General features: G+C 51.4%; 1 protein-coding gene across 5 annotated transcripts in view; it reads right to left on the bottom strand.

Moving 5' to 3' along the window:
- Nucleotides 1-6,085: 6,085 nt before the first annotated feature.
- The window catches only part of CCDC88C (coiled-coil domain containing 88C), a 147,082-nt gene continuing 128,592 nt past the window's right edge, over nucleotides 6,086-24,575 (bottom strand). For 4 of the 5 annotated variants that reach the window (XM_055288402.2, XM_055288405.1, XM_055288404.2 and 1 more), the window contains 6 exons: nucleotides 23,563-23,801; nucleotides 17,739-17,927; nucleotides 15,867-15,935; nucleotides 13,641-13,709; nucleotides 12,333-12,622; nucleotides 6,086-8,399 (listed from right to left, as the gene is read on the bottom strand). In XM_055288402.2, coding sequence (XP_055144377.1) covers nucleotides 7,371-8,399; nucleotides 12,333-12,622; nucleotides 13,641-13,709; nucleotides 15,867-15,935; nucleotides 17,739-17,927; nucleotides 23,563-23,801 — 1,885 coding nt within the window. In that variant the 3' untranslated portion in view covers nucleotides 6,086-7,370. Of the gene's footprint in view, nucleotides 8,400-11,176; nucleotides 11,354-12,332; nucleotides 12,623-13,640; nucleotides 13,710-15,866; nucleotides 15,936-17,738; nucleotides 17,928-23,562; nucleotides 23,802-24,575 lie in introns of all 5 variants that reach the window. The other variant, XR_010122022.1, reaches the window with a different exon arrangement.

The raw sequence follows: 24,575 nt of genomic DNA, 5'->3' as shown, positions 1-24,575 counted from the left end.
AGCGGGGGGGGGTTTGCTTCTTTTATGCCCAGGAGGGCTGCGTGGATGTTTGTGATTGGTTGGGGTGGGGCTTAGAGCGAGGCGGGAAAAACACCTCTCTCTGATTGGTTTTTCCTTTGGCAGGCTTGCATTGAGGAAGAAGAACCCGGAACCAGCGCCATTAGGGTGCTCTAGTTACCTAACATTCCTCCCTTTTTTGTTTTTTAAGAAGTGGGGAGGTGGGCGTTGCTGTTCGTCTGGCTACTTCCTGCTGAACGGGGGCGTCGTGGGAAGGGATATTGGAGGACTGTAGGGGCAGAGCAATAGCAGGAGGCCAAGGAAGATGGCACTGAAGGTGAACACTTCCTGGGGTGTGAAGTCTAAAGATGTCCCTTGTAAGTAGAGGTCATCTATGGACGTGAGCCATCCGTATGGCAGGGAAGGATCTGCTATGAGCCACGTATCTTCTTGGAGGGCCTGGAGGAAATCTAAGAAATTACAGGTCCTGGAGGTGGAGGCCATGGGCAGGTAAGTCCTGGTCATCTTCTTCGGTTGCTAGGAGTTGGTAGTGCCTGATGAGAAGCTGGTTAAAAGTCTGGTTAGATAAGGAGGAGATTCGTTGTTGCATGAACTTTATTAGGCAGGGGAGGAGGGTACAAAAGGCCGCTATTCCTAGGAGGGGTCCGAGAAATGGTAGGACCCAAGCTAAAAGAGGCATTTTTAGAGTGTCCCAAAGTGAGAAGCCTGTATTCGTTTCAAGGAGCTTTTGTCTTATGTCATTAAGATTTTTTATGTTAGTCTCGACAACCTGGGACTCATTAATAAAGTAACAACAGCTTTCTTGGAGGAAAATGCATGTGCCTCCCTTTTCAGCTGTCAGGAGGTCTAGGGCTCTGCGGTTTTGGAGGACTACTCCGGCTAAAGAGGTGATTTGTCGCTGCAGGGCGGCTAGTGACTGCACAGTTTGTTCAATAGTGGATTCTAGGTGTGCCTTTAATTCGTTAACCTGTGAGACTCCGTATCCGAGGGAGGTGGCCCCTAGAGCGGAGCCTAGAAGGGAGGTTGCAAGGGAGAGGCCAAGGATGGCAGGTATAAAGACGGCCCGTCTTTTTCTTGGGGCCTGATTTATGGGAGGGTGGTTAAGGTTGAAGGCGGTGGTCCCTTCGGAAAGGGAGAGGAGGGTAAGTTGTGGCAGGAGTGTGACGGGGAAGCAGGTGGTATTGATGGAGGAATTGATTGTTTTGTAAAGAGTGTGGTTACACCAGAAGAAGTATCCATTGCGGGCAGAAGAGTTAGGGTAGGAGGTGGAGGTATTGCAGAAGGAAAAGGATTCAGGGGAGCCTGTGTAGCAGGTAACGGCCTGGGATGTATTGAAGAGGGAACACCGGATATTAAGGGGGTGTTGGGGGTGGCGAATGATCAGAAGTGTTGGTAGTGTTTGGGAGGGTGACAGGAACAGCAATAAGTGGCGGTTTATTGAGGCTGACACATAGGAAACAGTTGGAGGGAGAGATATTAGAGGCGTTTAACAGTTGGATTCCTTCCTGTAGAAGTAAGAGCCAGGATTGCTGTACTGAGACGGAAACAGAGGAGGAGTCTAGCTGCTGAAGGAGGTCTTCGGTGGCTTGAGAGATGTCGCTGGAGACGCCGAGAAGTGTGAGGAAAGGAAGGGGGGTACTGGGGCATGATCAGGAACTTATGAGAGCATGTTAGGGGCGGGGTGGTCTTTGGCTGCATGGGGTGGCCCCCTACTTTGACTATAGGAGGGCCAGAGGTGGAGACAGCGCCTTAATACTCCTGCAGAACCGAGGAAGTAGGAGGGAAATGACGAGACGCCTACTCACCGCAAGAGGCACCCTGGGCTCCTGCGTGGTGATGGTGTGTGTTGGGAAGAGGTCCTAGGGCCCCGTCAGTCGTAGGCTGCCAACTTAATGAGATCGGCTTTAGGACGGGGTCTGGCCCATCTCCCCCGAGGGAGCTGGGGCAGTCGGTCACCCAGTGGCCAGATTGTTGGCACTTGGGGCACGGTCTTTTGGGTGGCCTGGGATTAGGACACTCACGAGCCCAATGACCTTTGTTCCCACACTTAAAGCAGGGTCCAGGGGGTTGGCGGTGAGTGGACATAGAGGCAGGGCGTCTGACAGGTTGGGTTGGGGCCTTGAAGGCCTGAGCCAACATTTGGCACTTTTGCCTCCTTGCCTGCTTGTCATGGTTGTGGTAGACCTTGAACGCGGTGGCGAGGATCTCGGTCTGCGGGGTAAATGGACCTCTGTCTAGCCTTTTTAGTTTGGCCCAAATGTCTGGGAAGTTTTGTGCGAAGAAATGGAACATGAGAAGTTGTCTGCTGTCGGGGGCTTTAGGGTCCATGTTGGTGTATTGTTGGAGTGCCTGTGTAAGGCGGGCGAGGAAGGTGGATGGGTTTTCATGTTTTTCTTGGATGATTTTGTGGAGTTTATCAAAATTGACTGCCTTTTGAGCTGCCTTCCGGAGACCTGTTATTAAACAGGTGGCAAAGTGGTCTCGGGCTGTGACACCATCTTGGGAGTTATAATTGCAGCCAGGATTGTGGTCGGGGACTGCCTGCGATCCGATGGGTAGGGCTGGGGTTGTTGGCGGTGGCGCGGTGGCGGAGGGGCGAGGTTGGGGATGGTGATGTGGCGGCAGTTCGTCAGCAGGGTTAACATCAGAAGTAGGAAGGGGAGAGGGTTGGGAAAGGCTTTTGGAGTGGAGGCCAGCCATGACACTTGTTGTGGTTAGGGTTAACAGGGACAGAAAGAGGTGAGGCTTATCGTCTAATAGGAGAAGTTAGGAACATGGGGGATCTCTGCCCAATCTCCCGTGCGCACAATCATTGTAAGGGCCCTGGGAAATTTCAGGGTCTAGGGTCCCATAAGGGGCCATTCATTTTGGTTGTCTAAGGGGTAGGTCGGCCAATCTTGCGTGCAGAATTTGATTAAGCGTTTAGGTTTGAGGTCAGCGGCAAGGCCTAGGGTAGCCAGATTGTCTAGAAGGCATTTTAGGGGGGAGTCGGCCGGCAGGGATGCAGAGCCTCCCATGGACAGAGAGGCAGTGAGGGCTAAGAGGGCGTCCCCTAGTTAGCCGAACACTGTAATCAGGTTCAGGGCCTTCGGTTGGTCGTCACCAAGGCGAAGGGACTGAAGGGCCAACAGCATGGCCGAGGGACCGTGAGCCACTTGGTACCAAGATTTTTGTCGCCAACAGTATGGCGCGGAGGCTCAGGCCAGAGGAGCGAGGAGGAGAGGGAGAAAACTCCATTCCCTGTGGGTCGAGGAGGGGAAGCAGGAGTCTGTCGCCACAGTATAGGACTAGGCGGCAGACTACGGAAGGGGACTTACCAAACGGGAGCCGGTGGTGGATGCGCTGTTCGGCGGACGGGAAATTGGGCGAAGGACGGCCGGGGCCTGGTCTGAGTCTGAGGGGGACTGGGGTCCCGCCAGAGGCGGGGAGTCCCAATCCGAGTCACGGCACCAGTGAAAGAGTGACGCTCAGACTTAAGACCACGGCACACCGGCTCAGCCAAGAGATCTTTATTGGAGGCAGCAGGCTGGGCTGGGCAGGAGACGGAGAGAGAGAGAGCGGAGGGGGGGTTGCTTCTTTTATGCCCAGGAGGGCTGCGTGGATGTTTGTGATTGGTTGGGATGGGGCTTAGAGCGAGGCGGGAAAAACACCTCTCTCTGATTGGTTTTTCCTTTGGTGGGCTTGCATTGAGGAAGAAGAACCCGGAACCAGCGCCATTAGGGTGCTCTAGTTACCTAACAATGGGGGCTGAGAGTAGAAGGATGGTTACCCGAGGCTGGGCAGGGTAACCAGGCTGGGAGGGGAGTAAGCATGGTTAATGGGAACAAACACAGATTTAGATAGAATAAGACCTAGTATTTGATAGCACAAGAGGATGACTACAGTCAAAAATAACTTATTGTACATTTAAAAGAGGCCAGGCGCGGTGGCTCATGCCTGTAATCCTAGCACTTTGGGAGGCTGAGGTGGGCAGATCACCTGAAGTCAGGAGTTCGAGACCATTCTGGCCAACATGGTGAAACCCCATCTCTACTAAAAATACAAAAATTAGCCGGGCGTGGTGGTGGGCACCTGTAATCCCAGCTACTCAGGAGGCTGAGGCAGGAGAATCGCTTGAACCCGGGAGGCGGAGGATGCAGTGAGCTGAGACTGCGCCATTGCACTCCAGCCTGGGCAACAAAAGTGAAACTCTGTCTCAGAAAAAAAAAAAAAAAAAGAAAAGAAACAGCGTCTGACCTTGTGGAAAGACACACACGTGTGTGGACCTGGTTATGCCTGACCTCGCGCTGCTCACAAGTGTGGCCAATGTGGAGGGGAGTGTTCTAAATAGGAAGGTCCCGAGTCGGGGCACCTCTTGAGAAGTGACGGAGGGCCAAGAAGTTGCCTCTGGATTAGCGACCTTGGCAGGAGCTCTCCCGCGGGACCAATGGGACCAAAAGCTGGCTGGAGTGGATGGAAGAGTAGGGGGAGAGCCCGAGGCAGCAGGACCAGTCGGCTGGAGGGTGTGACCTAGGGCAGAGACAGCCGGCAGAGGGGAGCGGCCCAGATTCCTGCCTCACCCTCAGGTCCAGGATGTGACCTGTGAAATGGGGGATGTGAGGAAAGGAGGAGTCCAGCTCGAATCTCAGGCTCCTGAGGCTGCAGAGATGGTCCTGGGAACAGGGGAGCTGGGTTGATGAGGGCAGGAGTCCCAGCCTGAAGGTCAGGAGACGCTGGGCTGGAGGTCATCTCCACAAGCGCTCCCTGTGTAGGGAGGGTGGGGTCAGGCCTGAAGGGGAAATGCACCAGAAGGGAGTGGTGGAGGTAGAATCCAGGGCTCTGCCCACAGCCCTGACGTCCCCGAGAGGGATGAATGAAGGGACAAAGGAACAGGCAGCACAGAGCTGTCCCAGAGGGACAGAGAAGCGTGCAGCAGAGGCTGAGGGTGCCAAGAAGTGTCTGGCCAATTGTCAAGTATTGCAAAGGCCACACAGGATGAAGACTGTGGGTGGCCGCCGCTCAGTCTGGCTCAAAACAGCATGGATGGCAGTTTCTGCGGAGTAGCCAGATACAAGGACAGATTGCAGAGCCTCAGGGAGAACGGGCAATGAGGCAAGTGGAGAGAGCCAAAAAATAGGTTTGGTGGGAAGGAAGGAGACACTGAGGTGGCAGCTGGACAGAAAAACATCAGAAGAACCTTGGTCAGGCGTGGCCATTTTCATGCCTCCTCCTTCCCTCTCTTCCTCCTCCCCACCATGCATCCGATTTCAGTATCTGCGGCCCCTAAGGTCCAAATTCCAGATCCAGCATTTACTGGTTGAGTAGCCTTGGGAAAATTGTAAGGAGCCCCTTCAGGCTGAGCTCCTGTCACGACATGAGACGAACGCCATAGCAAAATAGGATTCTTCAATTATTTTTGAGATGGGGTCTTGCTCGGTCACCCAGGCTGGAGTGCAGAGGCACAAGCCCTGGCTCACTGCAGCCTCGACTGCTGGGGTTCAAGTGATCCTCCCGCCTCAGCCTCCCTAGTGGCTGGGACTACAGGTGCACACCACCACACCCCACTATTTTATCTTTTTTTTTTTGAGACAGGGCCTCACTCTGTCTCCCAGGATAGAGTGCAGTGGCGCCATCACTGCTCACTGCAGCCTCGACATCCCTAGACTTAAGGGATCCTGTCTTCAGCCTCCCGAGTAGCTGGGACTGCAGGTATACACCACCACGCCTGGCTAATTTTTCTGTTGTGTAGACAATGTCTCGCTATGTTGCCCAGACTGGTCTCCAGCCCACTGCATGCCCCCTGTGGTGGTGGTGACCCATTAGAAAAACAAAATAGGATTCAACTGATGCTAACTTAAACACACCTGGGGAGGGGTGGAAAGCTGTCACCTTACAGGAAATCTTTGTCCTTCACATGTGTCTCTGGTTGCACGTATAACAGCTTCCCCCACCTAGTGGCAAGGAAAGTGGTGGATTCCAACTGTGGAGGAAGGGTCCCCGGGGTGCAGAGGGAGGGGCGCAGGGAGCCCCAAGTCCCCAGGGGCCCACCCGATGCTAACAATGTCCAATGAGGAAAGCCAGACCGTGGTTCGGTTCCATTCCATTTTATTACAATTCTGTCCTTGATTTCCAGAACGAATGGCTATTTAATACACAACCCCAAACACTCCTAAAATGGATCTTGTTAACATTCAAAAGTCTCCCGTTTCTTTCTCAGCATATTAAATCAAAAGGAAAAAAAATCTTAAAAAAAAAATCAATAGGTTTAGTTTACCCCAGGAAAAGCACCTTTACAACAGGAAACTAAATTGTCAGGAATCTGACCAAAGACACAAAGCAGCAGCAAAGATTCCTGACAGAAGAGAGAGACTCCCACTGGAACATAAATAGATCCCCCCGAAGTATACATATTTCACATGAGTGTGTACATATACATGTCATATATTAAAAAAAATTGGTTTCTATACCCAAAAAGTTATTCAGAAATAAATCAACACCCCATCTGAGACTGGGGAAGTCGGGTGCCGCAGCCAGGTTACACATCGAGCTTGCACCTCGCTCTGTGCGGGTGACCCCTCGGTGCACTGTGCACACTGGCCTGGAGGGGGCTGGATGGGGGCCTCTGTCCTGCCCCCCAATCCCCAGGCCTGGCAGATCCAGTGTTTGCAGAAAAGTGAGCCAGGGAAATCTAGGAAGGCAGGTGCCTGTGTGGTCCCCAAAACCCCTGGTGCAGAGCTCAGGAGCCAGCTGGAGGCTGGGGGCAAATGGCCAAGGCCACCACCAGCTGCCCTGCAGCCTGCCCTGGGTCCTGGGGTAAAGGGAAGCGCCTGGGACCCCAGGAGTGGAACAGCAGCACTCTCACTTTTTAACAGCAGGCCTGACTCTGGGGTCTGCCAGGCCCTGGAGACCTTTGTAGTATTGCCAGTCTGGGCTTCTCTGGGATCCAGTGGCCTTTGGGAGAGGGAATGGGCTTTTCGACCCGCCAGGCCTGTTGTGTGAGTGTGTGTGTGCTTAACGGAGCTCCACACGTTGCAAATGAGTGTTCTACTGGGACATACTGGAGTAGTGTCTGCTTTGGGGGAAGTCAGTTTGTCATTGCATCTTAATTGGTCCCCATGCTGACGTGGATTTGTTCCAAAGATATCAGCTGCTGGAAGCGGCAGATACAGAAGACACGTTACACACCTGGAAGCGTAATCCTCTCGGGGCTTGGCACAGTGTTTCCATTCACAGAACAAACAGCAGAAATGCGTGGGAACCCCTTTCCTCATTCCAAACCCTTTCCTGGCACCGCAGGCAAGCAGGAGAAAAGGCCGTGAGAGTCGGAAGGCGCGTCAGTAGTTTTCAGGTTTTCGAGCTCAACCACGAGACAGTCACACGCAGCCGTACTCATACCACACGGTCTGCGGGTCCCCGCCGGGCTCCGGGGAGGCCGGACTGCTCTTTGAGACGCTCCCTCGACTGCAGTCCTCGGGGCCCCGGCCGGGGTGGGGAGCCAAATCAGGAGACCGACCTGGGCTCTTGGTCGGGAGCCCCTCACTGCAGCCCTGCCCTGGGACCCCATCTCCCTCTGAGAGGCTGAGCCCTGCCCGGACAGGGGCGATGGTGGCCACCTCCCCCGAACGTGGGGGCGCCTTGGGCTTGGTCCTGGCAGCCGGGGCTGCAGCAGGTGAGAAGTGCGGGAGCTGGGAGTTGCTGCCACTGCCAGCAGCAGCAGCACCAGCACCTGCAGTGGCAATGGCGGGGGCTGTGGCAGACTGCTGCAGGGGGGCCAGCCTCTCCTCCTTTGGGGGAGCCAGGGAGAAGCGCCTCGTGTCCAGCGGCCGGCAGCGGGGACCTGGGCCCTGACAGGAGCTGCTGGCCTTTCCCACAACTGGGGTCTGCTCCCGGGCCAGGCTGTGGGAGCTGGGGGGTGCGGGGCTTTGCAGGGTGTGGCTGCCTGTCTCTCTGCCCCCTAAGGCCTCAGGAGCCCCCAGCTTCTGAGGGGACTCCTGTTTGCAGGCCTCTGGCCCGCTGGCCCGGAGAAGGTCAGCTGAGGCCAGGCTGAAGGCCCGGCTCAGGGAGGCACTGCGGCTGGCAGGTGCATGCGAAGCTGGGGGCACCGGAGCCTGCCGGGGTCTGCCCAGAGACAGGCTCTGGGGAGGCTGGGCCTGTCTCGGGGCCACGCTGGGTGGGGCCTCAGCCTCAGTCAGTCTGAAGTTTGGCTTTACGTACTGCCCGGGCTTCAGCGGCCTCCCCTCCGAGGGGGGGGTGGCCATTTTGACAGTGGGGGCCACAAAGCTGGTGGGCATCTTGGCCCCTTCTTTCTTGGCAGGTGGTCCTGGTTGGCCTCCGATGGCTGGGGGATCGCTGGCCTTTCGGAAGTAGTCACTCAGTAGGTCATCCCGGCAACTGGGAGTATCCTACGGAGAAGAGAGTAAAGGGTGGAGGTGGGCAAGGGTGGAGGTGGGCATGAGGGTCGGGCGGGTCCTCAGAGCCTCCTCCCGCCCAGGCGCCTGAGCAGCCCGCGTGGCTGGGACTGTAGTTCCTGCCTGCCTTTTCCGAGGCACATGTACCGCCCCCGCCACACATACCAGCCCTGGGCAGGACGGTGAGGGTGGCTGAGGCAGCATGGGGACCACCAGGAAAGAACCCCATAAATTTACAGATAAGGAAACAGACCCAGAGAGGGAAATGACTTCCTACAAAGTGAGTAAGTTTCCCAGAAACCTCGACTACAGCCGACTGCTTCGGTCTGTCTGGTTTCCACCAAGCACAGCAGGAACTAGAACCCTGGCGGGCGTGAGCAGGGCCTTCCTTCCCCGGTCACCCCGGGACATCATAAGGACTTCACCTTGCGCCACCGAGGGCAAGAGGAACAAGAGCAGCTCCTGAAACGCTGGAACCTTCACTGCCACTCAGACCTCTCTCCGGGCCCGAGAAAGAGAAGAAAGAGGCAGAATGGGGGTGGGAGGGGGGCAGGGGACAGAGAGGTACAAATGGGGTCCACAAGGGTCCAGAAGGGGAAATGGTGGGGCTGCACAGGGAAATGAAGACACTGGGAAGGCCCAGCTGCCACACTGTCCCTGCTAAGCTGCCACCCAGGCTGTGCTTCCCCCGCCCAGGGAGCAGGTGTCATCTGCCACCACCTTGGGAACAGACAGAACCACGGAGGCAAGGGTCTATGGCCCCACTCAGGGAACTGCAGCCTTCTGCAAGCACAGCTTCTCCTGAGGCTGACATGGATGAAGAGGAAGAGAAGTGAGTTCATGGGGGATGAGAGGCCGGAGGGTGTCAGCCTGAAGGCGGGTTGGTAGCTCAGGAGCCATCTGCACCTGCCAGCAACTCCTGTCCCACACAAACATCTGGACATGGTGCCACTGGACAGAGATGCATCTGCTGTTTTATGCTAGTTTGATGCTACACATCTTGGGTGGGCATCCAGTAAGACCCGTGATATCCACAGGTACCTTTCATCACCTGTGGGGCCATGTGCTGTTCTGGGAACCACATGTATAATTGCAAAGAAACTCATTTAATTCTCAAAATGACCTTGCAAGGTTGTTGAAAGGCTGTGTCAAGGTAAAGAAACAGGTCACAGAGGTTTGGCAGGCCATGCGTCCAGAGAGAGGCAGACCCGGATGAAAGCCTGTGGCTGCCTGACTCCAGAGCTGCTTTCCACTCCGCCAGGCTCCTCCCTACACACCTCAGAGCCTTTCATACCCACCCTTCCTGGCCACACAGGGAGCCCCCATCTTGTGACATGCCCTCCCTGCATCATCGACGCCCAGAGAGTGGGGGCGCGGTGGGCATACGGTTGTCATTTCCCTGGGATGGGAAGCCCCTGTGCACCTTAGGGTCCTTGTGTGTCAGGGGTACCAGGAGGGAAGTCAGGTGTGTCAGGGGTAGGAGGTTAAATATCCCAGGCAGACAGAGGGAGCTGGCTCGCTGCACGCCAGGCATCATCTTTCAACAGAAACTGCTACAGCCAGACTGTTTGGGTCTCATTTAAGCTAAAAATGGAAAGGTAACAGTACAGGGCATAGGGAATGGGGACTGTGAGGACGAGTCTGAGCTGAGCAGGGAGGGGCCCCACTCCTTGCTCAGAACCTGCCTCCAGATCTCCAAAGGGAAAGGAACGCATCATAAGGGGCATATAACAAAAAAAGACTGAGAAGGAAAGCCTTCCAGCTGTAGGGCCCCCCAATTTCTGGAGTGTTCTTGTTCAGTCCATTAGACCAGCAGTTTTTTTTTTTTTTTTTTTTTTTTTTTTTTTTTTTTTTTGAGACAGAGTCTCACTGTGTCACCCAGGCTGGAGTGCAGTGGCATAATCTTAGTTCACTGCAACCTGAGCCTCCCAGGTTCAAGAGATTCTCCTGCCTCAACCTCCCGAGTAGCTGGGATCACAGGCACCCGCCACCATGACCCGGTTAATTTTTGTATCTTTAGTAGAGATGGGGTTTCACTATGTTGGCCAGGCTGGTCTCAAATACCTGACCTCAAGTGATCCGCCCACCTCAGCCTCCCAAAGTGCTGGGATGACAGGCATGAGCCATCGCCTGGCCTAGACCAGAGGTTCTTAAACCATGGTGCCTACCCAGCCGCAAGACCATTATCTAGAATTTATAAAGATGCAAAATCTCAGCGAGCCCAACCTCAGACCCATTGATTCAGAAACTCAGGGGATGGGTTCTGTGGTCTGGCAAGGCCCCCAGACGATTCAAACGCACACCTGAGTTTGAGAACCACAACATTAGACCACTAACTTCTCGAGGGCAGGCCCTCCTTTGTTTTCTCCAGCTTTGGCTTCTCCAGCTCCTTGCACAGAGTAAGTGCTTGGGAGAGAGGAATATTTAAGTGAAGGAAGGCCAGGGCCATGTTTTATATTTCTCTCGTGTCAACTGCAAGGCTGGACACAGCATATGCAGGCAAAGAAAACCTGCTGATGAACTGGTTTGCTTTGTTTTTCAAGAGCAGGCACCATGCATACTGCTTAACATAAGACAGTAGGTGCTCAATAAATATCTACCAAACACACACTTTCTTTTCTGTGTCACTGTGCCCTAGTAATGCAGGTCACAGGGTTTACCAGAGAGCTAGACATAGTCCAAATGTGTTTCTTTAAGGGGAATGAGATGGAAAGACTGAAGTTTTAAGAATCCTCAAAAGGGCTCAATTGCAGACAGTGAACTTCACTCACTCAGTAACCCAACAGCTCACGTGATGAAATTCAGAGCACTTTAAAGACGTATGTGCAGCTTCAAAAAAGCTAAATGAAGACCTTCAGAGGTGGCAGGAGGATGTCAACAGGCAGTGTTTAGGGTGAGGAGCTGCAGGGCTGGGGCCAAATCCAGCTAGCCGCCTGTTTTTGTATATCCTGTAAGGTGAGAATAGTTGCTACATTTTAATTTTTATTTTTTCTTGAGACGGAGTCTCGCTCTGTCGCCCAAGATGGAGTGCAGTGGTGCAATCTCAGCTCACTGCAACCTCCGCCTCCCGGGTTCAAATGATTCTCCTGCCTCAGCCTCCCAAGTAGTTGGGATTAAAGGCACCTGCCACAATGCCCGGCTAATTTTTGTATTTTTTGTAGAGATGGGTGTCTCTACAACTCTGCTTATCTTTTGTAGAGACGGGTGTATTTTTTGTAGAGATGGTGGCCAGGCTGGTCTCAAACTCCTGGACTCAGGTCATCTGCCCACCTTGGCCTCCCAAAGGCTGGGATTACAGGCGTGAGCCACTGCATCTGGCCAGTTGCTACATTTTTAATTGGTCAAAAATAAATTTTGTAAAAACGTATTTCACAACATGCGAAAATCATAGGAAATTCAAATGTCAGTGTCCCTAAGTAACGCTTTATTGGATGTCAGCCATGTCCATCTATTGACATAGGATCAAGTATCTGCTTTCTCGAATGTGGCAGAATTGAGTAGCTACAACAGACTGTGAGGCCCAGAAAGCCTAAAATCATTCCTCTCTGGCCCTTTCAAGGTCCTTAAAAGTTTGCCAATCCCTGCTGGAGAAAATGCAGGGTAAGCGGGTACTCAGAGCTCTGCCACGAAACCCAGCGTGAGATCCTAGCCCTGTAAGTCAGGTGCTGGCCACACACCCTTGGTGCCGGCCACAAGCTCTGCCAGCTCACTTCCCAGACCCAGGGGAGAGCAGCCTCCAGGGTCAGGGGCTGGCGGCTGGCTTGTGGTGACTTGCCAGCTAGTGCTCTAGTCAGCCTCTCATGTCCAAGCCAGTTCTGTGCCTAGGCCACGCCCCCCCACCCCATCCCTTTCTGCAGCTATGGTCCTGGGCCAGGAAGAGACAGCGAGGGAAGAGAGACGGGCCAAGTCTGTGTCTGGATCACTCACATGGGTGGGGGAGCTGCGGTTACTCTCCTCCAGGAACTCCTCCAAGGTGACCATCTCACTGCTGGGGGAGGCCGGGCAGGGCCGCACTCCGACGTGGGGAGGGGCTGTGCCCCTCTTCTGGGCACCCTCCTGTGGGAGAGGCCCGTTCCGAGGCAAGGGGTACTCGTGGCGGCCGAGGGCGTTGCGTCCCGGTGTGCTGGCTTCCCTGGGCAGAGTGGCCAGGTCCCTGCTGGGGATCAGGTCTTCGCTGCTGAAGCTCTCGGACCGGCCATGGAGCTGCTCGGAGGAGCCTGGGTGTCAGGGCAGGAGACGGAGAACCCTCATTAGTCTTGGCAGCCCTCTGGTGGCTTCCAGAGGCTTCGTGCTGCCTTTGCCCACTTCAGACTATCAGAGTAAAACCCTTGCCCGAAAACTCAGGGCTTACTCCCACCAGGCTGAAAGTCTGGGGTCCTTTTGAATTTCACTTTGGCTTTAAAAACAAAATACCTTGAGATAAAAGTGGAAAGCTTCTGCTAAAGTTTAAGTTATTACTAGCTGAAAGGCACTGCCTTTGTCAGCGCTCGCTCATTCACGTATTCAAAGCTTATTCAGCACCTGCTACGTGCTAGGGGCTAAATGTACAGGGAAGGTTCATGAAGAAAGACCACATTCTGTGCCTAACACAAACTATACATGTTCCAAGAATCAAAATCCTCCACATTTGTTCTGTGGCCACAGTAGAATGGAACTAGTGTTACTCTCCCCATTCTACAGATGAAGTAAATGAGACTCGGGACCTGTGACACGCCTGCATTCTCAGTGCTACTCGGGGGGAGGAGGGAGCTGAACCCCAACCCATTCTAACTCCCAGCCTGTGCCTGAAACCGTACTGTGTGGCCTCTGAATGCGTCCGAATGCATCTGAAACCCCTAGTCATGTATTTTAAAAATTATGATAATATGACCCCAGAGCCAAACCACCAAATACACTTTTTTTTTTTTTTTTCCTGACATAGGGCCTCAATTCTGTTTTTCAGGCTGGAATGCAGTAGCATGATCACAGCCCACTATAGCCTTGACCTCCCAGGCTCGAGTGAGCCTCCCACCACAGCCTCCTGAGTAGCTGGGACCACAGGCACTGCGCCACCATGCCTAGTTAATTTTTTATTTTTTTTAGAGATGGGGTTTCGCCATGTTTCCCAGGCTGGTTTCTAACTCCTGGGCTCAAGCGATCCACCTGCTTGGGCCTCCCAAAGTGCTGATTATAGGCGTGAGCCACTGTGCCTGGCCCAAATCAATTTTTAAAAGTACACAGAAGCACAAGACTTACCTTTTAGGTTAAGAGGTGAGCTGTTGCTGGATGTATTTCTACTGCTCTCTAAGCTACTTGGCCGCGACACTGAAAGGAAATGGCAGTGTTAAAGTTAAAAAGCCAATGACCAGGTATATCCCAGATTAGCCATCTGAGAAAAACTATGCACCAGAACAACCCTGTGCCAAAGCTAAGCCCAACGCCCTCTGGAAGGAGGAACTCCGGGACTCCCTCTGCGCTCCAGCGAGGAAGCCTCGCTTCACCAACAGAGTGCTGGACACAGCACAAGTAGCCATCAACAAATGGTAACTCTGCTTATCTACGTTTATGAGGCCTGGGGCTGCAGCTTCAAACAACTTCACAAAGGAAATCTCACATACAACACCACTATAGAGGGCAAAAAAAAAAAAGGCTGCACTGGGTGAACCAGAGGTTGAGGTCGGGGGGCCCTCCTCTATTACTGCTCTCTGGAACACATGTGGATAGCCTCAGCCGAGGCCATGGGAAGAGAGATGAGGGCTGTTCATCTCTGTGCATGTGTAAGTGCGTGCACCTGTAACCAGGGAGGTGTCACGTCAGGGGACCCACAGGGAGCAGGTGCCAGGGGCCTGGGAAGGAAGGGGGCACCCCCTTCTCCTGGATATTTGCTGTTCTTCAGCTTCTTTGTCTCATTTGCCTCAAATTTACATCTGCCCCAAAGGAAAAAAAAATCAAGGTTTATGGTGCTGAGGACACCTGCCCACCTGCCCTCCTGGCCACAATGGGTGCTTGCCTGAGTGTGGCTCTGCCGTGCCACCCTACTGCAGACTTTCAGGAAGGCTGGCACCATTCCCTACAGAGGGCAGGCCATCCCTTCCAGGGCCCGCACGCCTCTCCTGGGCCACTCCTCCAGTGGCCCTATCTCGAGAGCAAACGTGTGTATGCTGCTGTCTATGAACCCCGTGGCAGGGACGGCATTTCAGTTGTCCCTGCCACCCCCAGCACCCAGCAGGTGCTGAGCTGAGCCACCTCAGGAGCCTGCAGAAGAGACACCTGGGGTTCCTCTGCTCGCTGTGCCACCAAGGCAAGTTCACTCAGGTTTCCTGGGTCCACAGGGCACCTGGTTCCAAGGACTGAGGTGCTCTGCAAACAGCAGATGTCCAGAAAACACCTGCCAGCAAACATGTTTGAAACTGAGCCAAAAACATACTTGGTGATAGCGAATAGCCTAAAAACAGAATCGGTCCCCTCCCTGAGCAGTGAAAATGTGAAACAAACAAATGCACATCTCTCTTTAAAAAATAAGTAAATTTCAGTATAAGGAAACTGTGATAGTGATCAACGGCCCGAAAGCACCATTGTTTATTTAAGTATTGCAACGCAAATCCTTTTCCCTTCTTCTTCCTAAGAGAAGCTAGAGGAAACAGAACATTTATGAAAAAAGCTCCTATGGTTAGCTGACTGATCGCAAATCTGGCTGCTCAGGGAGATGCACCCAGCACACGAGGCAGATTTTTTCTGTTGGATTAGCCTCCACTCAGTGTAAAGATGTAAGACTCCCGTTCATTCAATTGTTTCATTACAGTTCTTTACTCAAGTAGAAGACTAAGAATGTCAAACATCATCAAGCTTTTTAGACCATGGATAGGGGTAGGAGGTGATGCCAGCTCCCACACTTACCAAGCCTTTCAGAAGTAAACTGAAATCGATGTAACCTTCGAGGGGTCTTTTTAGGATTATTTTCTCACCCTTCTAGGGTTGCTTTTCAAAAATTAAACCAAGGTAGTTTTTAATTTTTGAGAAGGCAGGTACTGTTTACTGTCTCCCTTCTGCAGAAATTTATAACATGCCCAAATCAAATGACAAGTGCTTCTAACAATTTCCAAGACTAAATACACCTCAGAGCTACTATGGGCAACTGCAGCCAAGTGAGGACAGTAAGGGACCTTCTTGAAATGAATGCTCCCCACCTGGGCCACTGGAACTTCCTGGCCAGCCTGGAAGGGTGCTTGAAGGCATGAAGAGGAGAGGTCAGTGCTTCCAGAACTGTGATGCTTGGGAGGTAGCGAATTCCCCACCACTGGAGGTATGTAAGTAGAAGCTACACGCTCAGCCCCCTGGGGAGGGGAAGGAAGAATGGGTCCCCCATTTCCACCTTCATTTGGTGTTGGACTCCCCTACAGGACTCAGCGTAAAGGAAAGGTACCGTAGATAAAAACCAGTCTGGAAACCCAGGCTGGAGGACACAGCACCCTCCCTACTCACCGTACTGCCTGTGGTTGGGGACCTCAAACTCCAGGGATGGCTCACAGAGGTTGTCTTCTGAGTTATAGCCTAAGGTGAAAATAAGGCTGGTGAGTCACGGTTACGGAACATGCCTCATCTACAGGGAACCCCGCCACCTCGCCTGGCACCCGGATCCCAGCAGCTCCAGTTCTTGGGGATGAGGGAGTGGCATGCAGATGCTGCCTTTGGGACCTGCCTCTCCTACCCCTCCACCGTTTCTCCTGCTGGGACAACCCTGACACTCCCGATTCCCATCCCCTTTAAGTCACACTTCCACCTCTGCTGTGGCTGGAACATGTGGACTAAAGGTGTGTTCTGGCCTAAGGATGATATAAAAAGAGCTGAATATTGAGTATCCTGGGGAGTCCTTTCCAGTCTCAGGGGCCAGCCCTGAGAGCAATTCGCTTTCAGCAGTCAAGTTGTCTTCAGGTGGCAGGAGGAAGAAGGAAGAAAAACAGGCAAAATCAGAATCTACTCCTTGAGGGGAGAGGCTGAATTCCTGGGGACTAACCCTTGCACTAACAGCTCCTGACCAGAAACAGACCTGGAATCCACTGGCCATCAAGCCTTTGGCCTTTCCCTGAGGACTGGAAAATGCCCCACGCCTCAATCCTGCTAGTTTCTACCTAACAGCAGACCCTGGGTCCCCTCCAAAATGACAACAGGGTCTCCATTTTGGAGATGGTGATATGCCCACCTGCAACAGATATCTGGAGTGGGAGAGTCCCTTGAGGTCAGGACACTATCTCTGTTGCTTTGTTATTCAGACTCAAGGTTCCACATGCCCATGGCTTCAAGAGTCAGGTTAGTGGGTTTATTTATGCAAATTAACCCCTTCTTGCTCTCTGACTTCCAACACCCCAGAGGCAATCACTTTCAACTCCTTCAGCTGTTTCTTTGGATATTTTCCTATCTCTTATATTATAAGGGGAATGCCCTTTTCAGTTTTAAGCAGTATCTCTTCCTTTCTCTTTGCATATTTTAAATTTCCAAATGCTTCTCCCTTCCCTGTTGCTTTTTTATAGCATCCTGTTCTTGTTTCTTGGGTGCAATCATTTCTCTTATCTCTGATTTGAGTGTCAACTGGCAAGATCTGACTGAGCCATTCTGCTGGGACTCTCTCAGGCTAATGAGATTACTCAAAGAATATTTTAATCTCATGCCTAAAGTTGTGAACTCCTGGCACCCTGGAGACAGGGAGTTCCTAAATCCTTCACTGAACCCGTTTGTTTTCAATACAGGACACCTGCCTCAACTGTCAGTGAACTTCCAGTTCAGAGACTCTATCCTTTCTTGGCCAGGTGTAGTGGCTCAACATCTGTAATCCCAGCACTTTAGGGGGCCAAGGCAAGAGCATTGCTTGAGGCCAGGAGGTTAAGACCAGCCTGGGCAACATGATGAGATGGGCAACATCTCTACAAAAAATTTAAAATACACATACACACACTAATTTAAAATATATAGTTTATCTTCTCTCGAGAAAAAAAAACCCCAAACTTTTACCAAGGTAGGGCAATGGCAGTTGCCTGGTTTTAGCCCAAACTCTGGTTCTCAGCCCACCTTCACCTCCCTTCTGGAGCTATTTGGTGCCTTCACTTCCTGAATGCTGGTGGTGGCAGTGGGTTCTGAGGCCCCATTGCAGTTGGGCCTCTGGAGGGTTTCTTGCCCAAAGTCCTTAGCTGGTAAGCACAGCAGCACCTGTGCCACCAAAGCCTGTCAGCAGCCTCACCCCTCTGCTCACCAGCTCTCAGGCTGAGAGGGAGAGCGACCCCTCTGATTTCTGAGAGCCTGGGGTCTTCAGGAAGGACACTAAGCCCAACGCTCGTGGCTCTGGAAGGGCCCGCGACTCACCTTTGGTGCGGCCTGGGTGCCGGGCGATGGGGGTGGAGCTGGAAGGGGCTGTAGTGGTGGCTGAAGTTGAGCAGGTCCGGGAGCCCGGCTCCGAGGGCCAGGACCTCACGGCCAGATCGGTGGAGGCATCTGTGCGGTCAAGGCTGCCTCTGTGTGGGGAGCCTCGCTTTGGTTTTAGATCCCCAGGGCCTGAGGCAGAAGATGACATTGAGAAATGAGGCTGCCAAGTCCTGTGCCCAGGCTGGGAAACCACACCATGGCCTAGAAGCAGGGCAGCAGGGCACGAGGACCACAGAGACAAAAGCGGGGCTGCCACAGCTCTCGGGCTGCAACTTAAACGGGGCCTGGCGGGGCAGGTCGGGGCAAGAGGGCTTGGCTTCAGGTGGGTGTCGGAGGCCCCATGAGGACGGCTCTGGCTCTAATGCTGGGGTCATACTGCCAGCCCTGAGAGGCTGGGAGGAAACAAATGGAGCCCATGAGGGGATAAACTGTTGGTAAAAGTCACACATATTCACTCTAGGACACATCTCCTGTGTAACACTGTCTGGAACTCCAATCCCTGACTTCCAAGGATCCAAGCCTGTGGCTGAGGATCCGAAGGTCCTGCTGACTGGACTCCCTAAGGACTTCAAATAGAAGTTTATTGCTAACCTCACAATATTCTATTTTTTCAAAAAGGGAAGGCTTAATCTCTGCATGGTGAGACTAACTGCAAGAAAATTTTTACCTTGTATCTTGTGCTTTTCTGAAATCTCTAACTTTTCTACCATGAACATAAACTCTGGTCAAAATTAAATAAAATCATATATAAAATCATAAAAGAAAAACAGCCCATAAAACCAACTACCCCACAGGAAAGAGGACAGGCTCTCCCAACACAAGATAAAAATGAACATGGCTGGCATTCCTAAGAGCTGACAAAGCACTCTGCAGAGTGTCCCACTCCGTGTGGAGAGCCAGGACTCACTGTTGCAGTTCGGCTTCTCCACCCATCAAGCCGTCTGCCCTCCCAGCCACTCAGTCTGGGCTCACTGTGCAGTTTTAAGTGCCCAGAGCTGATGATTTGAAATCAAGGGGAAATTTGGATTGTGAAAGATAACCTTGATGAGAAGCAAGATTCAAGTCTGCCTGAATTGGGACAGGTGGAATGAATCGGGACAGGTGGAATGAATCGGGACAGGTCATCCTACAGGTGAAGCTAAAATGAGGATCCACAGGGGAGGCGGAGATGAGTGAACAGTTAGCATGAGCAGCGGACAGAGAAAGCACAATTCCAACAGCATGCGCGGAAGACAGGTCTGGAGGACCCGGTGCCATGGCCGCCCAGGGTTCCCAGAGCTGAACCTGAGATGAAGTCAGTGGCACATTAACCGACTCTCATATTTTAGTAGTTATGTGTTTATTCTTCCGATTACCTTGTTTTTATGATGATACTTGTGTTTTCCACTTACAGGACTGATACTAATCTTTCCTTTTAATACATTTAACTACAAACTGTGAATCAACCTCAGGGAAAACATGTAGGTCATCACAGACGGTATCAGGATATGACAAAAATAACGGAGGTGGTACAGGGATGGCTAGAGACAGGAAATGCTCTGTAGGTAATGGCCTCGCTGGCCGGCTGGCATTTTCCCTTGCTCGAGGCATGATTTGTGTGCTGATGTTCTTTCTGTCTCCTGCTGTTTTAACCTCAGCATCCAAGATGTCATAAAACCACAGCACAGTCATAAAACTTCACTCTGGGCTGAACTCTGTCTGGGCAAAATCAATCCAATTAGTCAAAATGCCGGAATGGAGCAATCAATCCTTCAAAACAGAACACATCTTATAAGGGCCTTACCGGAAAAGGCCCACAACTCAGTGCTCTGACAAAGGAAGAGGAGAAAAGAGCAGCAGTTTTAAATTTAGCTGCTTAAAAATAAGTCTTAAAAAAAACCCCTCACTTGACAGAGGCTGTACATTTTAGGAAGTGCAGCAACCACCCGCCAGTGCTGCTTGACACACGGGCAAAACATAAGCTCGCAGGTGCAAGAGACGGGAGAGGGGCGCAGCCACTCGACTTACTTAGTACGGACATCCTGGCCCAAGGACATGTGCACGTATATCCTGAGGCTCCCCCTAAAACTTTGTTGTGCTGAAGAAACGGTCCAGGGAGTGTGACAACTCATCTTCTATTTTGAAATCAGAATCCACGCTGGCTACTTTAAGCTTGAAATTGGGGGCAGGAGGAGGGGTCCGCTATCGGCCATCTGGCCTTTTAGACGCTGGCTTTTTTTTGTTTGTTTGAATTTCGGAAATGAAGGAGGGTACACAATGCAGACACATGATAAAGGGAAGGGATTAGAAATCTCCCATGTCGGAGAAAGAGAGAGGCTCGTTAGGAGAGGATGGGATGTCAGAGGAAGACCAGAACCGCAGGCGTTTAGAGAGAGCTGGATGGGTCGTTGGAGACTTGTCTTTGTCCTTGTTTTTGCTTTTCAAAAAGGGACTCTTTTTGCGCGGAGGTGCTAAATTGTTATCAATTGGTAACCCAAAGGAGGAAGGAAAAAGAAAACACAAATAAATGAAATGAACAATAATGACAAATGAATCGAAATTAGCTAAATGTACTTAAGAAATCAGAATCCCGTCTTGCCCAGGAAAGATGAAAACAGTACACGGTACTCAAGACCAGAATCAGGGCTCAGTAATCATCAGGGCTCAGTAATCATCTATGCTCTGACTCAATTAATTTAAAGGCACCTGAATGCCAACAATTTATTTCCTCAGCATGTGAGGAGAATTACATACTGCCCAAGGAGCCAGTGGTCTAGATGATTTTTCGGTTTCAGTGTGCCAAATTATTAAACACGAAAGCTTATTAATTTAGGGCGCAACTTCTCTTACTCATCCATTTTAATGACGGGGTCCCTAACAGCTCAGCTCACACAATCCTCCCGTTCCCACTCAAAGACCTTGGGAACACTCAATGATGCGTTTCAGGGTGTTGTTATCAAATACTCTATCTGAAGTATTCACTAATAATTTTGTATCTCTAAAATAATCTTTTGGCAGGATGAGTTTTAAAATACTTTAAATACCTCCTTTGCATACTAAAAAAAACCCTTCAACACCAAGAATCATGATTTCCTTTTAGATCTTCTATATACATCTTCCACTCCAATCCTCCACTCCTTAGCCTTTAAATTATAGTGTCTTAACAAAGCAGACAATTGGGCTAACTTTCTAAACATGTCTTATATTAACATTAATCGACCTAATCGATTTCTGAAATAGGATTAAAGTTGATAGCAGGATTTCCATTATTTCTTTCTCCACAGCACCACCTGGTGGCCACAGTGGCCCACACCACAGAATAAGGGACCACTTTATTCAAGGTTGGTGTCCTTGCGGCCAGTTCAGGGCTAGGCTCTTGTGTTCGGCATCTTCAGGGACCCAAAGAGCTTTAACTGGAGGCAGTCCATGCAGTTAAGTGCATGCAGTTAAGAGCTCAGGCTCCAGAGTGTGGTCGACCTGCGTTTGGGTCCCACTTACCCAAAGCAAGCGTTTCACACTGCTGAGCCTCACTTTCTCACCTCTACACAGGGGAGGCCACTTCCACCTGCCTCAACAGGGTCGTTAGGATTCAATGAGATGCATAAAGCACATAAAGTAGTTAAAGGGTGCTGGGCCCAGAGGGAGCACCCAAGACATGGTGGCTGCTAGTGATCGTGATCATGGTTACGGACCTGCTGGCTCATGGATCACTTTGGACAAGTCAAGCATTGTTTTCTCTGAAAGTTTTCCTAACTCAGGCTGATTATAGTTAATTAATTCCACTTAAAGAATACTACAAGTTGAGATGACAAATGTCCAAAAATTAAACAGGAGCCAATATAAAAACCTGAGGCAACAGAACCCCTCTAGATTAAAAAAAAAGTTAAGCTTCTCATTTACTTGCATGTGAGGCCTCTAATTTTTTTCTTTTTCTCACCCTGTCTTACGGTGTTGACTCTTATCTAATCTTATCCCCATAAAGAATGACAATGTGTTAGTCCCTGAACAATGTGCGTGAACATTATTTTTGTTAGAGATGGGGTGTCACTCTGTCGCCCAGGCTGGATACAGTGATATGACCATAGCTTGCTGCAGCCACGACCTCCTGGGCTCAAGTCTACCGAGCAGCTGAGACTACAGGTACGTGCCACCACACCTGGCTAAATTAAAAAAAAGTATTTTTTTTGGTAGAGATGGGGGTTTCCCTGTGTTGCCCAGGCTGGTCCCAAACTCCTGGCCTCAAGTGATCCTCCTGCCTTGGCCCCTCAAAGTGCTGGGATTACAGGCATGAAGCCACTGCACCAGGTCTTTTTTTTGCATCTGAAGGGGACACAACAGGTACTTGTGAATGTGCCCCAAAAGGCTTGTGCACACACCACACTCAGAGGGTAGCCTGTCGCTGGTCCTCAGTGTTATATCCTCCACCTCCAAGACCCCATGGGTCTCAGGCACAGGCTGGGTCATCAGAAAGTCCTGGTGTCCTTTGTAAAAATGTAAATGACTCAGGGTGCAGTCCTGGGATAAATAATCTCCCCAAAATGATATTTAAAGGTAAAGCTGAAAATTTAACAATGTGTACGGTAAATGCTGTGTCTAACCGATTCTAAGACACCTTTAACATCTCGGAAATTAGGAGGCAATTTTGACGATGTCTCAGTCACCACTGGCCAGGTGGCCACGGCGACAAAACTGACATGGTCATAACCAACTCATCTTGCTCCTATTTTCCTTTTACGTGTGTGTACAAAAATCGAATTCTTATTTAGAAAAGCTCTTTCAATAAGAGCGTAATAAAAATTCGAAGTGGTGGCCCTGTACCGTTTGATTGCGTCGTGGTATATAAAGTAACTGTGCAGCTTTCATGGCTCCTGAGAGTTGATGAAATACAGCATACACGACGAGAAATCCTGTTCTTGTTTCAGAACCTCTGGCAAACTCCAAAGGACAGCCCTGAGGGAAAAGGCACAGTGTGTCCTATGGCTGGTGGGACACGAGGCCAGATCAGGCTGAAGAAGTCCTAACCCACCTTTCAAAGCGGTAACAGATGAACCACCCCAGGCTTTCGGGAGGTCTTCTATATATGGAGAACGTGTTGAGCGCACCTGGGATCTCCCTGCACAAAGCAGCTTACTGCAAATCTTTGGCACATATGAGGGAGCCCAAAATAAGCTATGTCGCTTGTCTCTATGGTACCTGCATGAATGTCAGCTTTGGATATTCAGATATCTGCCCGGCTACGTGATGAATGATGCTTTTCGTTCTAAAATAACAAACGCGGCTGGGCGTAGTGGCTCACGCCTGTAATCCCAACAGTTTGGGAGGCTGAGGTGGGTGGATCACTTGAGGTTAGGAGTTCAAGACCAGCCTGGCCAACATGGTGAAACCCCATCTCTACTAAAAATACAAAAAATTAGCCAGGCGTGGTGGCGGGCGCCTGTAATCCCAGCTACGTAGGAAGCTGAGGCAGGAGAATCACTTGAACCCCGAAGGCAGAGGTTGCAGTGAGCTGAGATCATGCCACTGCACTCTAGCCTGGGCAACAAGAGTGAAACTCCGTCTCAAAAAAATTAAAATAAAACATAAAATAAAATAACAAAAGCATTATGGGACAAAACCGTCGCCATGCTGACATTTCTACTTGGTTCGTAATACGTCTAAGCAGAAGGCGCACATGCAGTCACTCACCCCTGGCACGTTCCTGCACACGTGTGCACAGCCACCGGTGCGGGACCCTTCAGGACACCCCCCTTCCTCACCCGACCACGGCCAGGACGGCCGCCCCTACCTTTCCCCGCAGACCCGTTGTGGGCGTCAAGCTCTTCTGCACAGTTGGAGCCCAGTGGGGGGGTGTCGGGGTTCTCGGCCTGTGATCTGAGCGGCTGAGAGGCCGCCGGCGAGGCAGGGTCTGAGGACTCCGTCTGCCAGGGAGGGCTGTCCGCGGTGGATTTTAAGCGTTCCCTCGAACCCTCTTTCTTTGGTTTGATGAGTTTGACTAAGGCTTTGGCTCCAATCCAGTGGTTCTTCCTGGTTAGAAGTAGATGTTTAGGACATAGCCAGCCCTCCCACACACCCCCAGTGGGTCCCTGGTTCCCTAACATGGGCTGGGATGTTCTTCCCCAGTCTGGGAAGCTCGGCCACTCACGTGGGGTTCAGGACAATGACGCTCATGACCATGGTAATCATATTTGGGGCTCAGGAGCTAGAACCTAATTCGCAGTTTGGCGCAGGGCTGGGGATGGTAGAAGCATGTGCATCGTGACAGAAATCGACTCTAGTCTCCCAGGATGAAGGAAGTGATGCCGTGCTTAATTTAGTTGGCAATTTTTCTGTCAAAAAGCAATATCCATGAATCTCATTTTCTGCTAAAGTTAATAATCAGTGAAATAAGCTGGCATTCCCTTGACTCCTCCCTGGCACTGAGTAATCTGGGTGAGGTGGAGAGGGCAGAGGAGAGCAGGCTGTTTGATTAAAAATCAGTGCATTTAAAGAGTAAGCAATAACATCACAGTGAGCTGGACACCGAGGGCATCCTGGTGTGACATGAAGAGAACCCCGCCTGGGCTCTCACCCCGACTCTGAAACTAAACAGTACCTATTTTTATATTATCACTCCAGCTTCTCATCTTGGCTTCAATTTCTGTGTCAAACACAAGTTTCAGAGCGAGGTTCTGGGCCAGGCATGGTGGCTCACGCCTGTAACACCAGCACTTTGGGAGACCAAGGCGGGTGGATCACTTGAGGTCAGGAGTTCGAGACCAGCCTGGCCAACATGGTGAAACCCCATCTCTACTAAAAATA

Source organism: Symphalangus syndactylus, chromosome 8 (genome assembly GCF_028878055.3).
Source record: "Symphalangus syndactylus isolate Jambi chromosome 8, NHGRI_mSymSyn1-v2.1_pri, whole genome shotgun sequence".
NCBI lineage: Eukaryota > Metazoa > Chordata > Mammalia > Primates > Hylobatidae > Symphalangus > Symphalangus syndactylus.
This window is presented reverse-complemented; position numbering and strand designations above follow the sequence as displayed.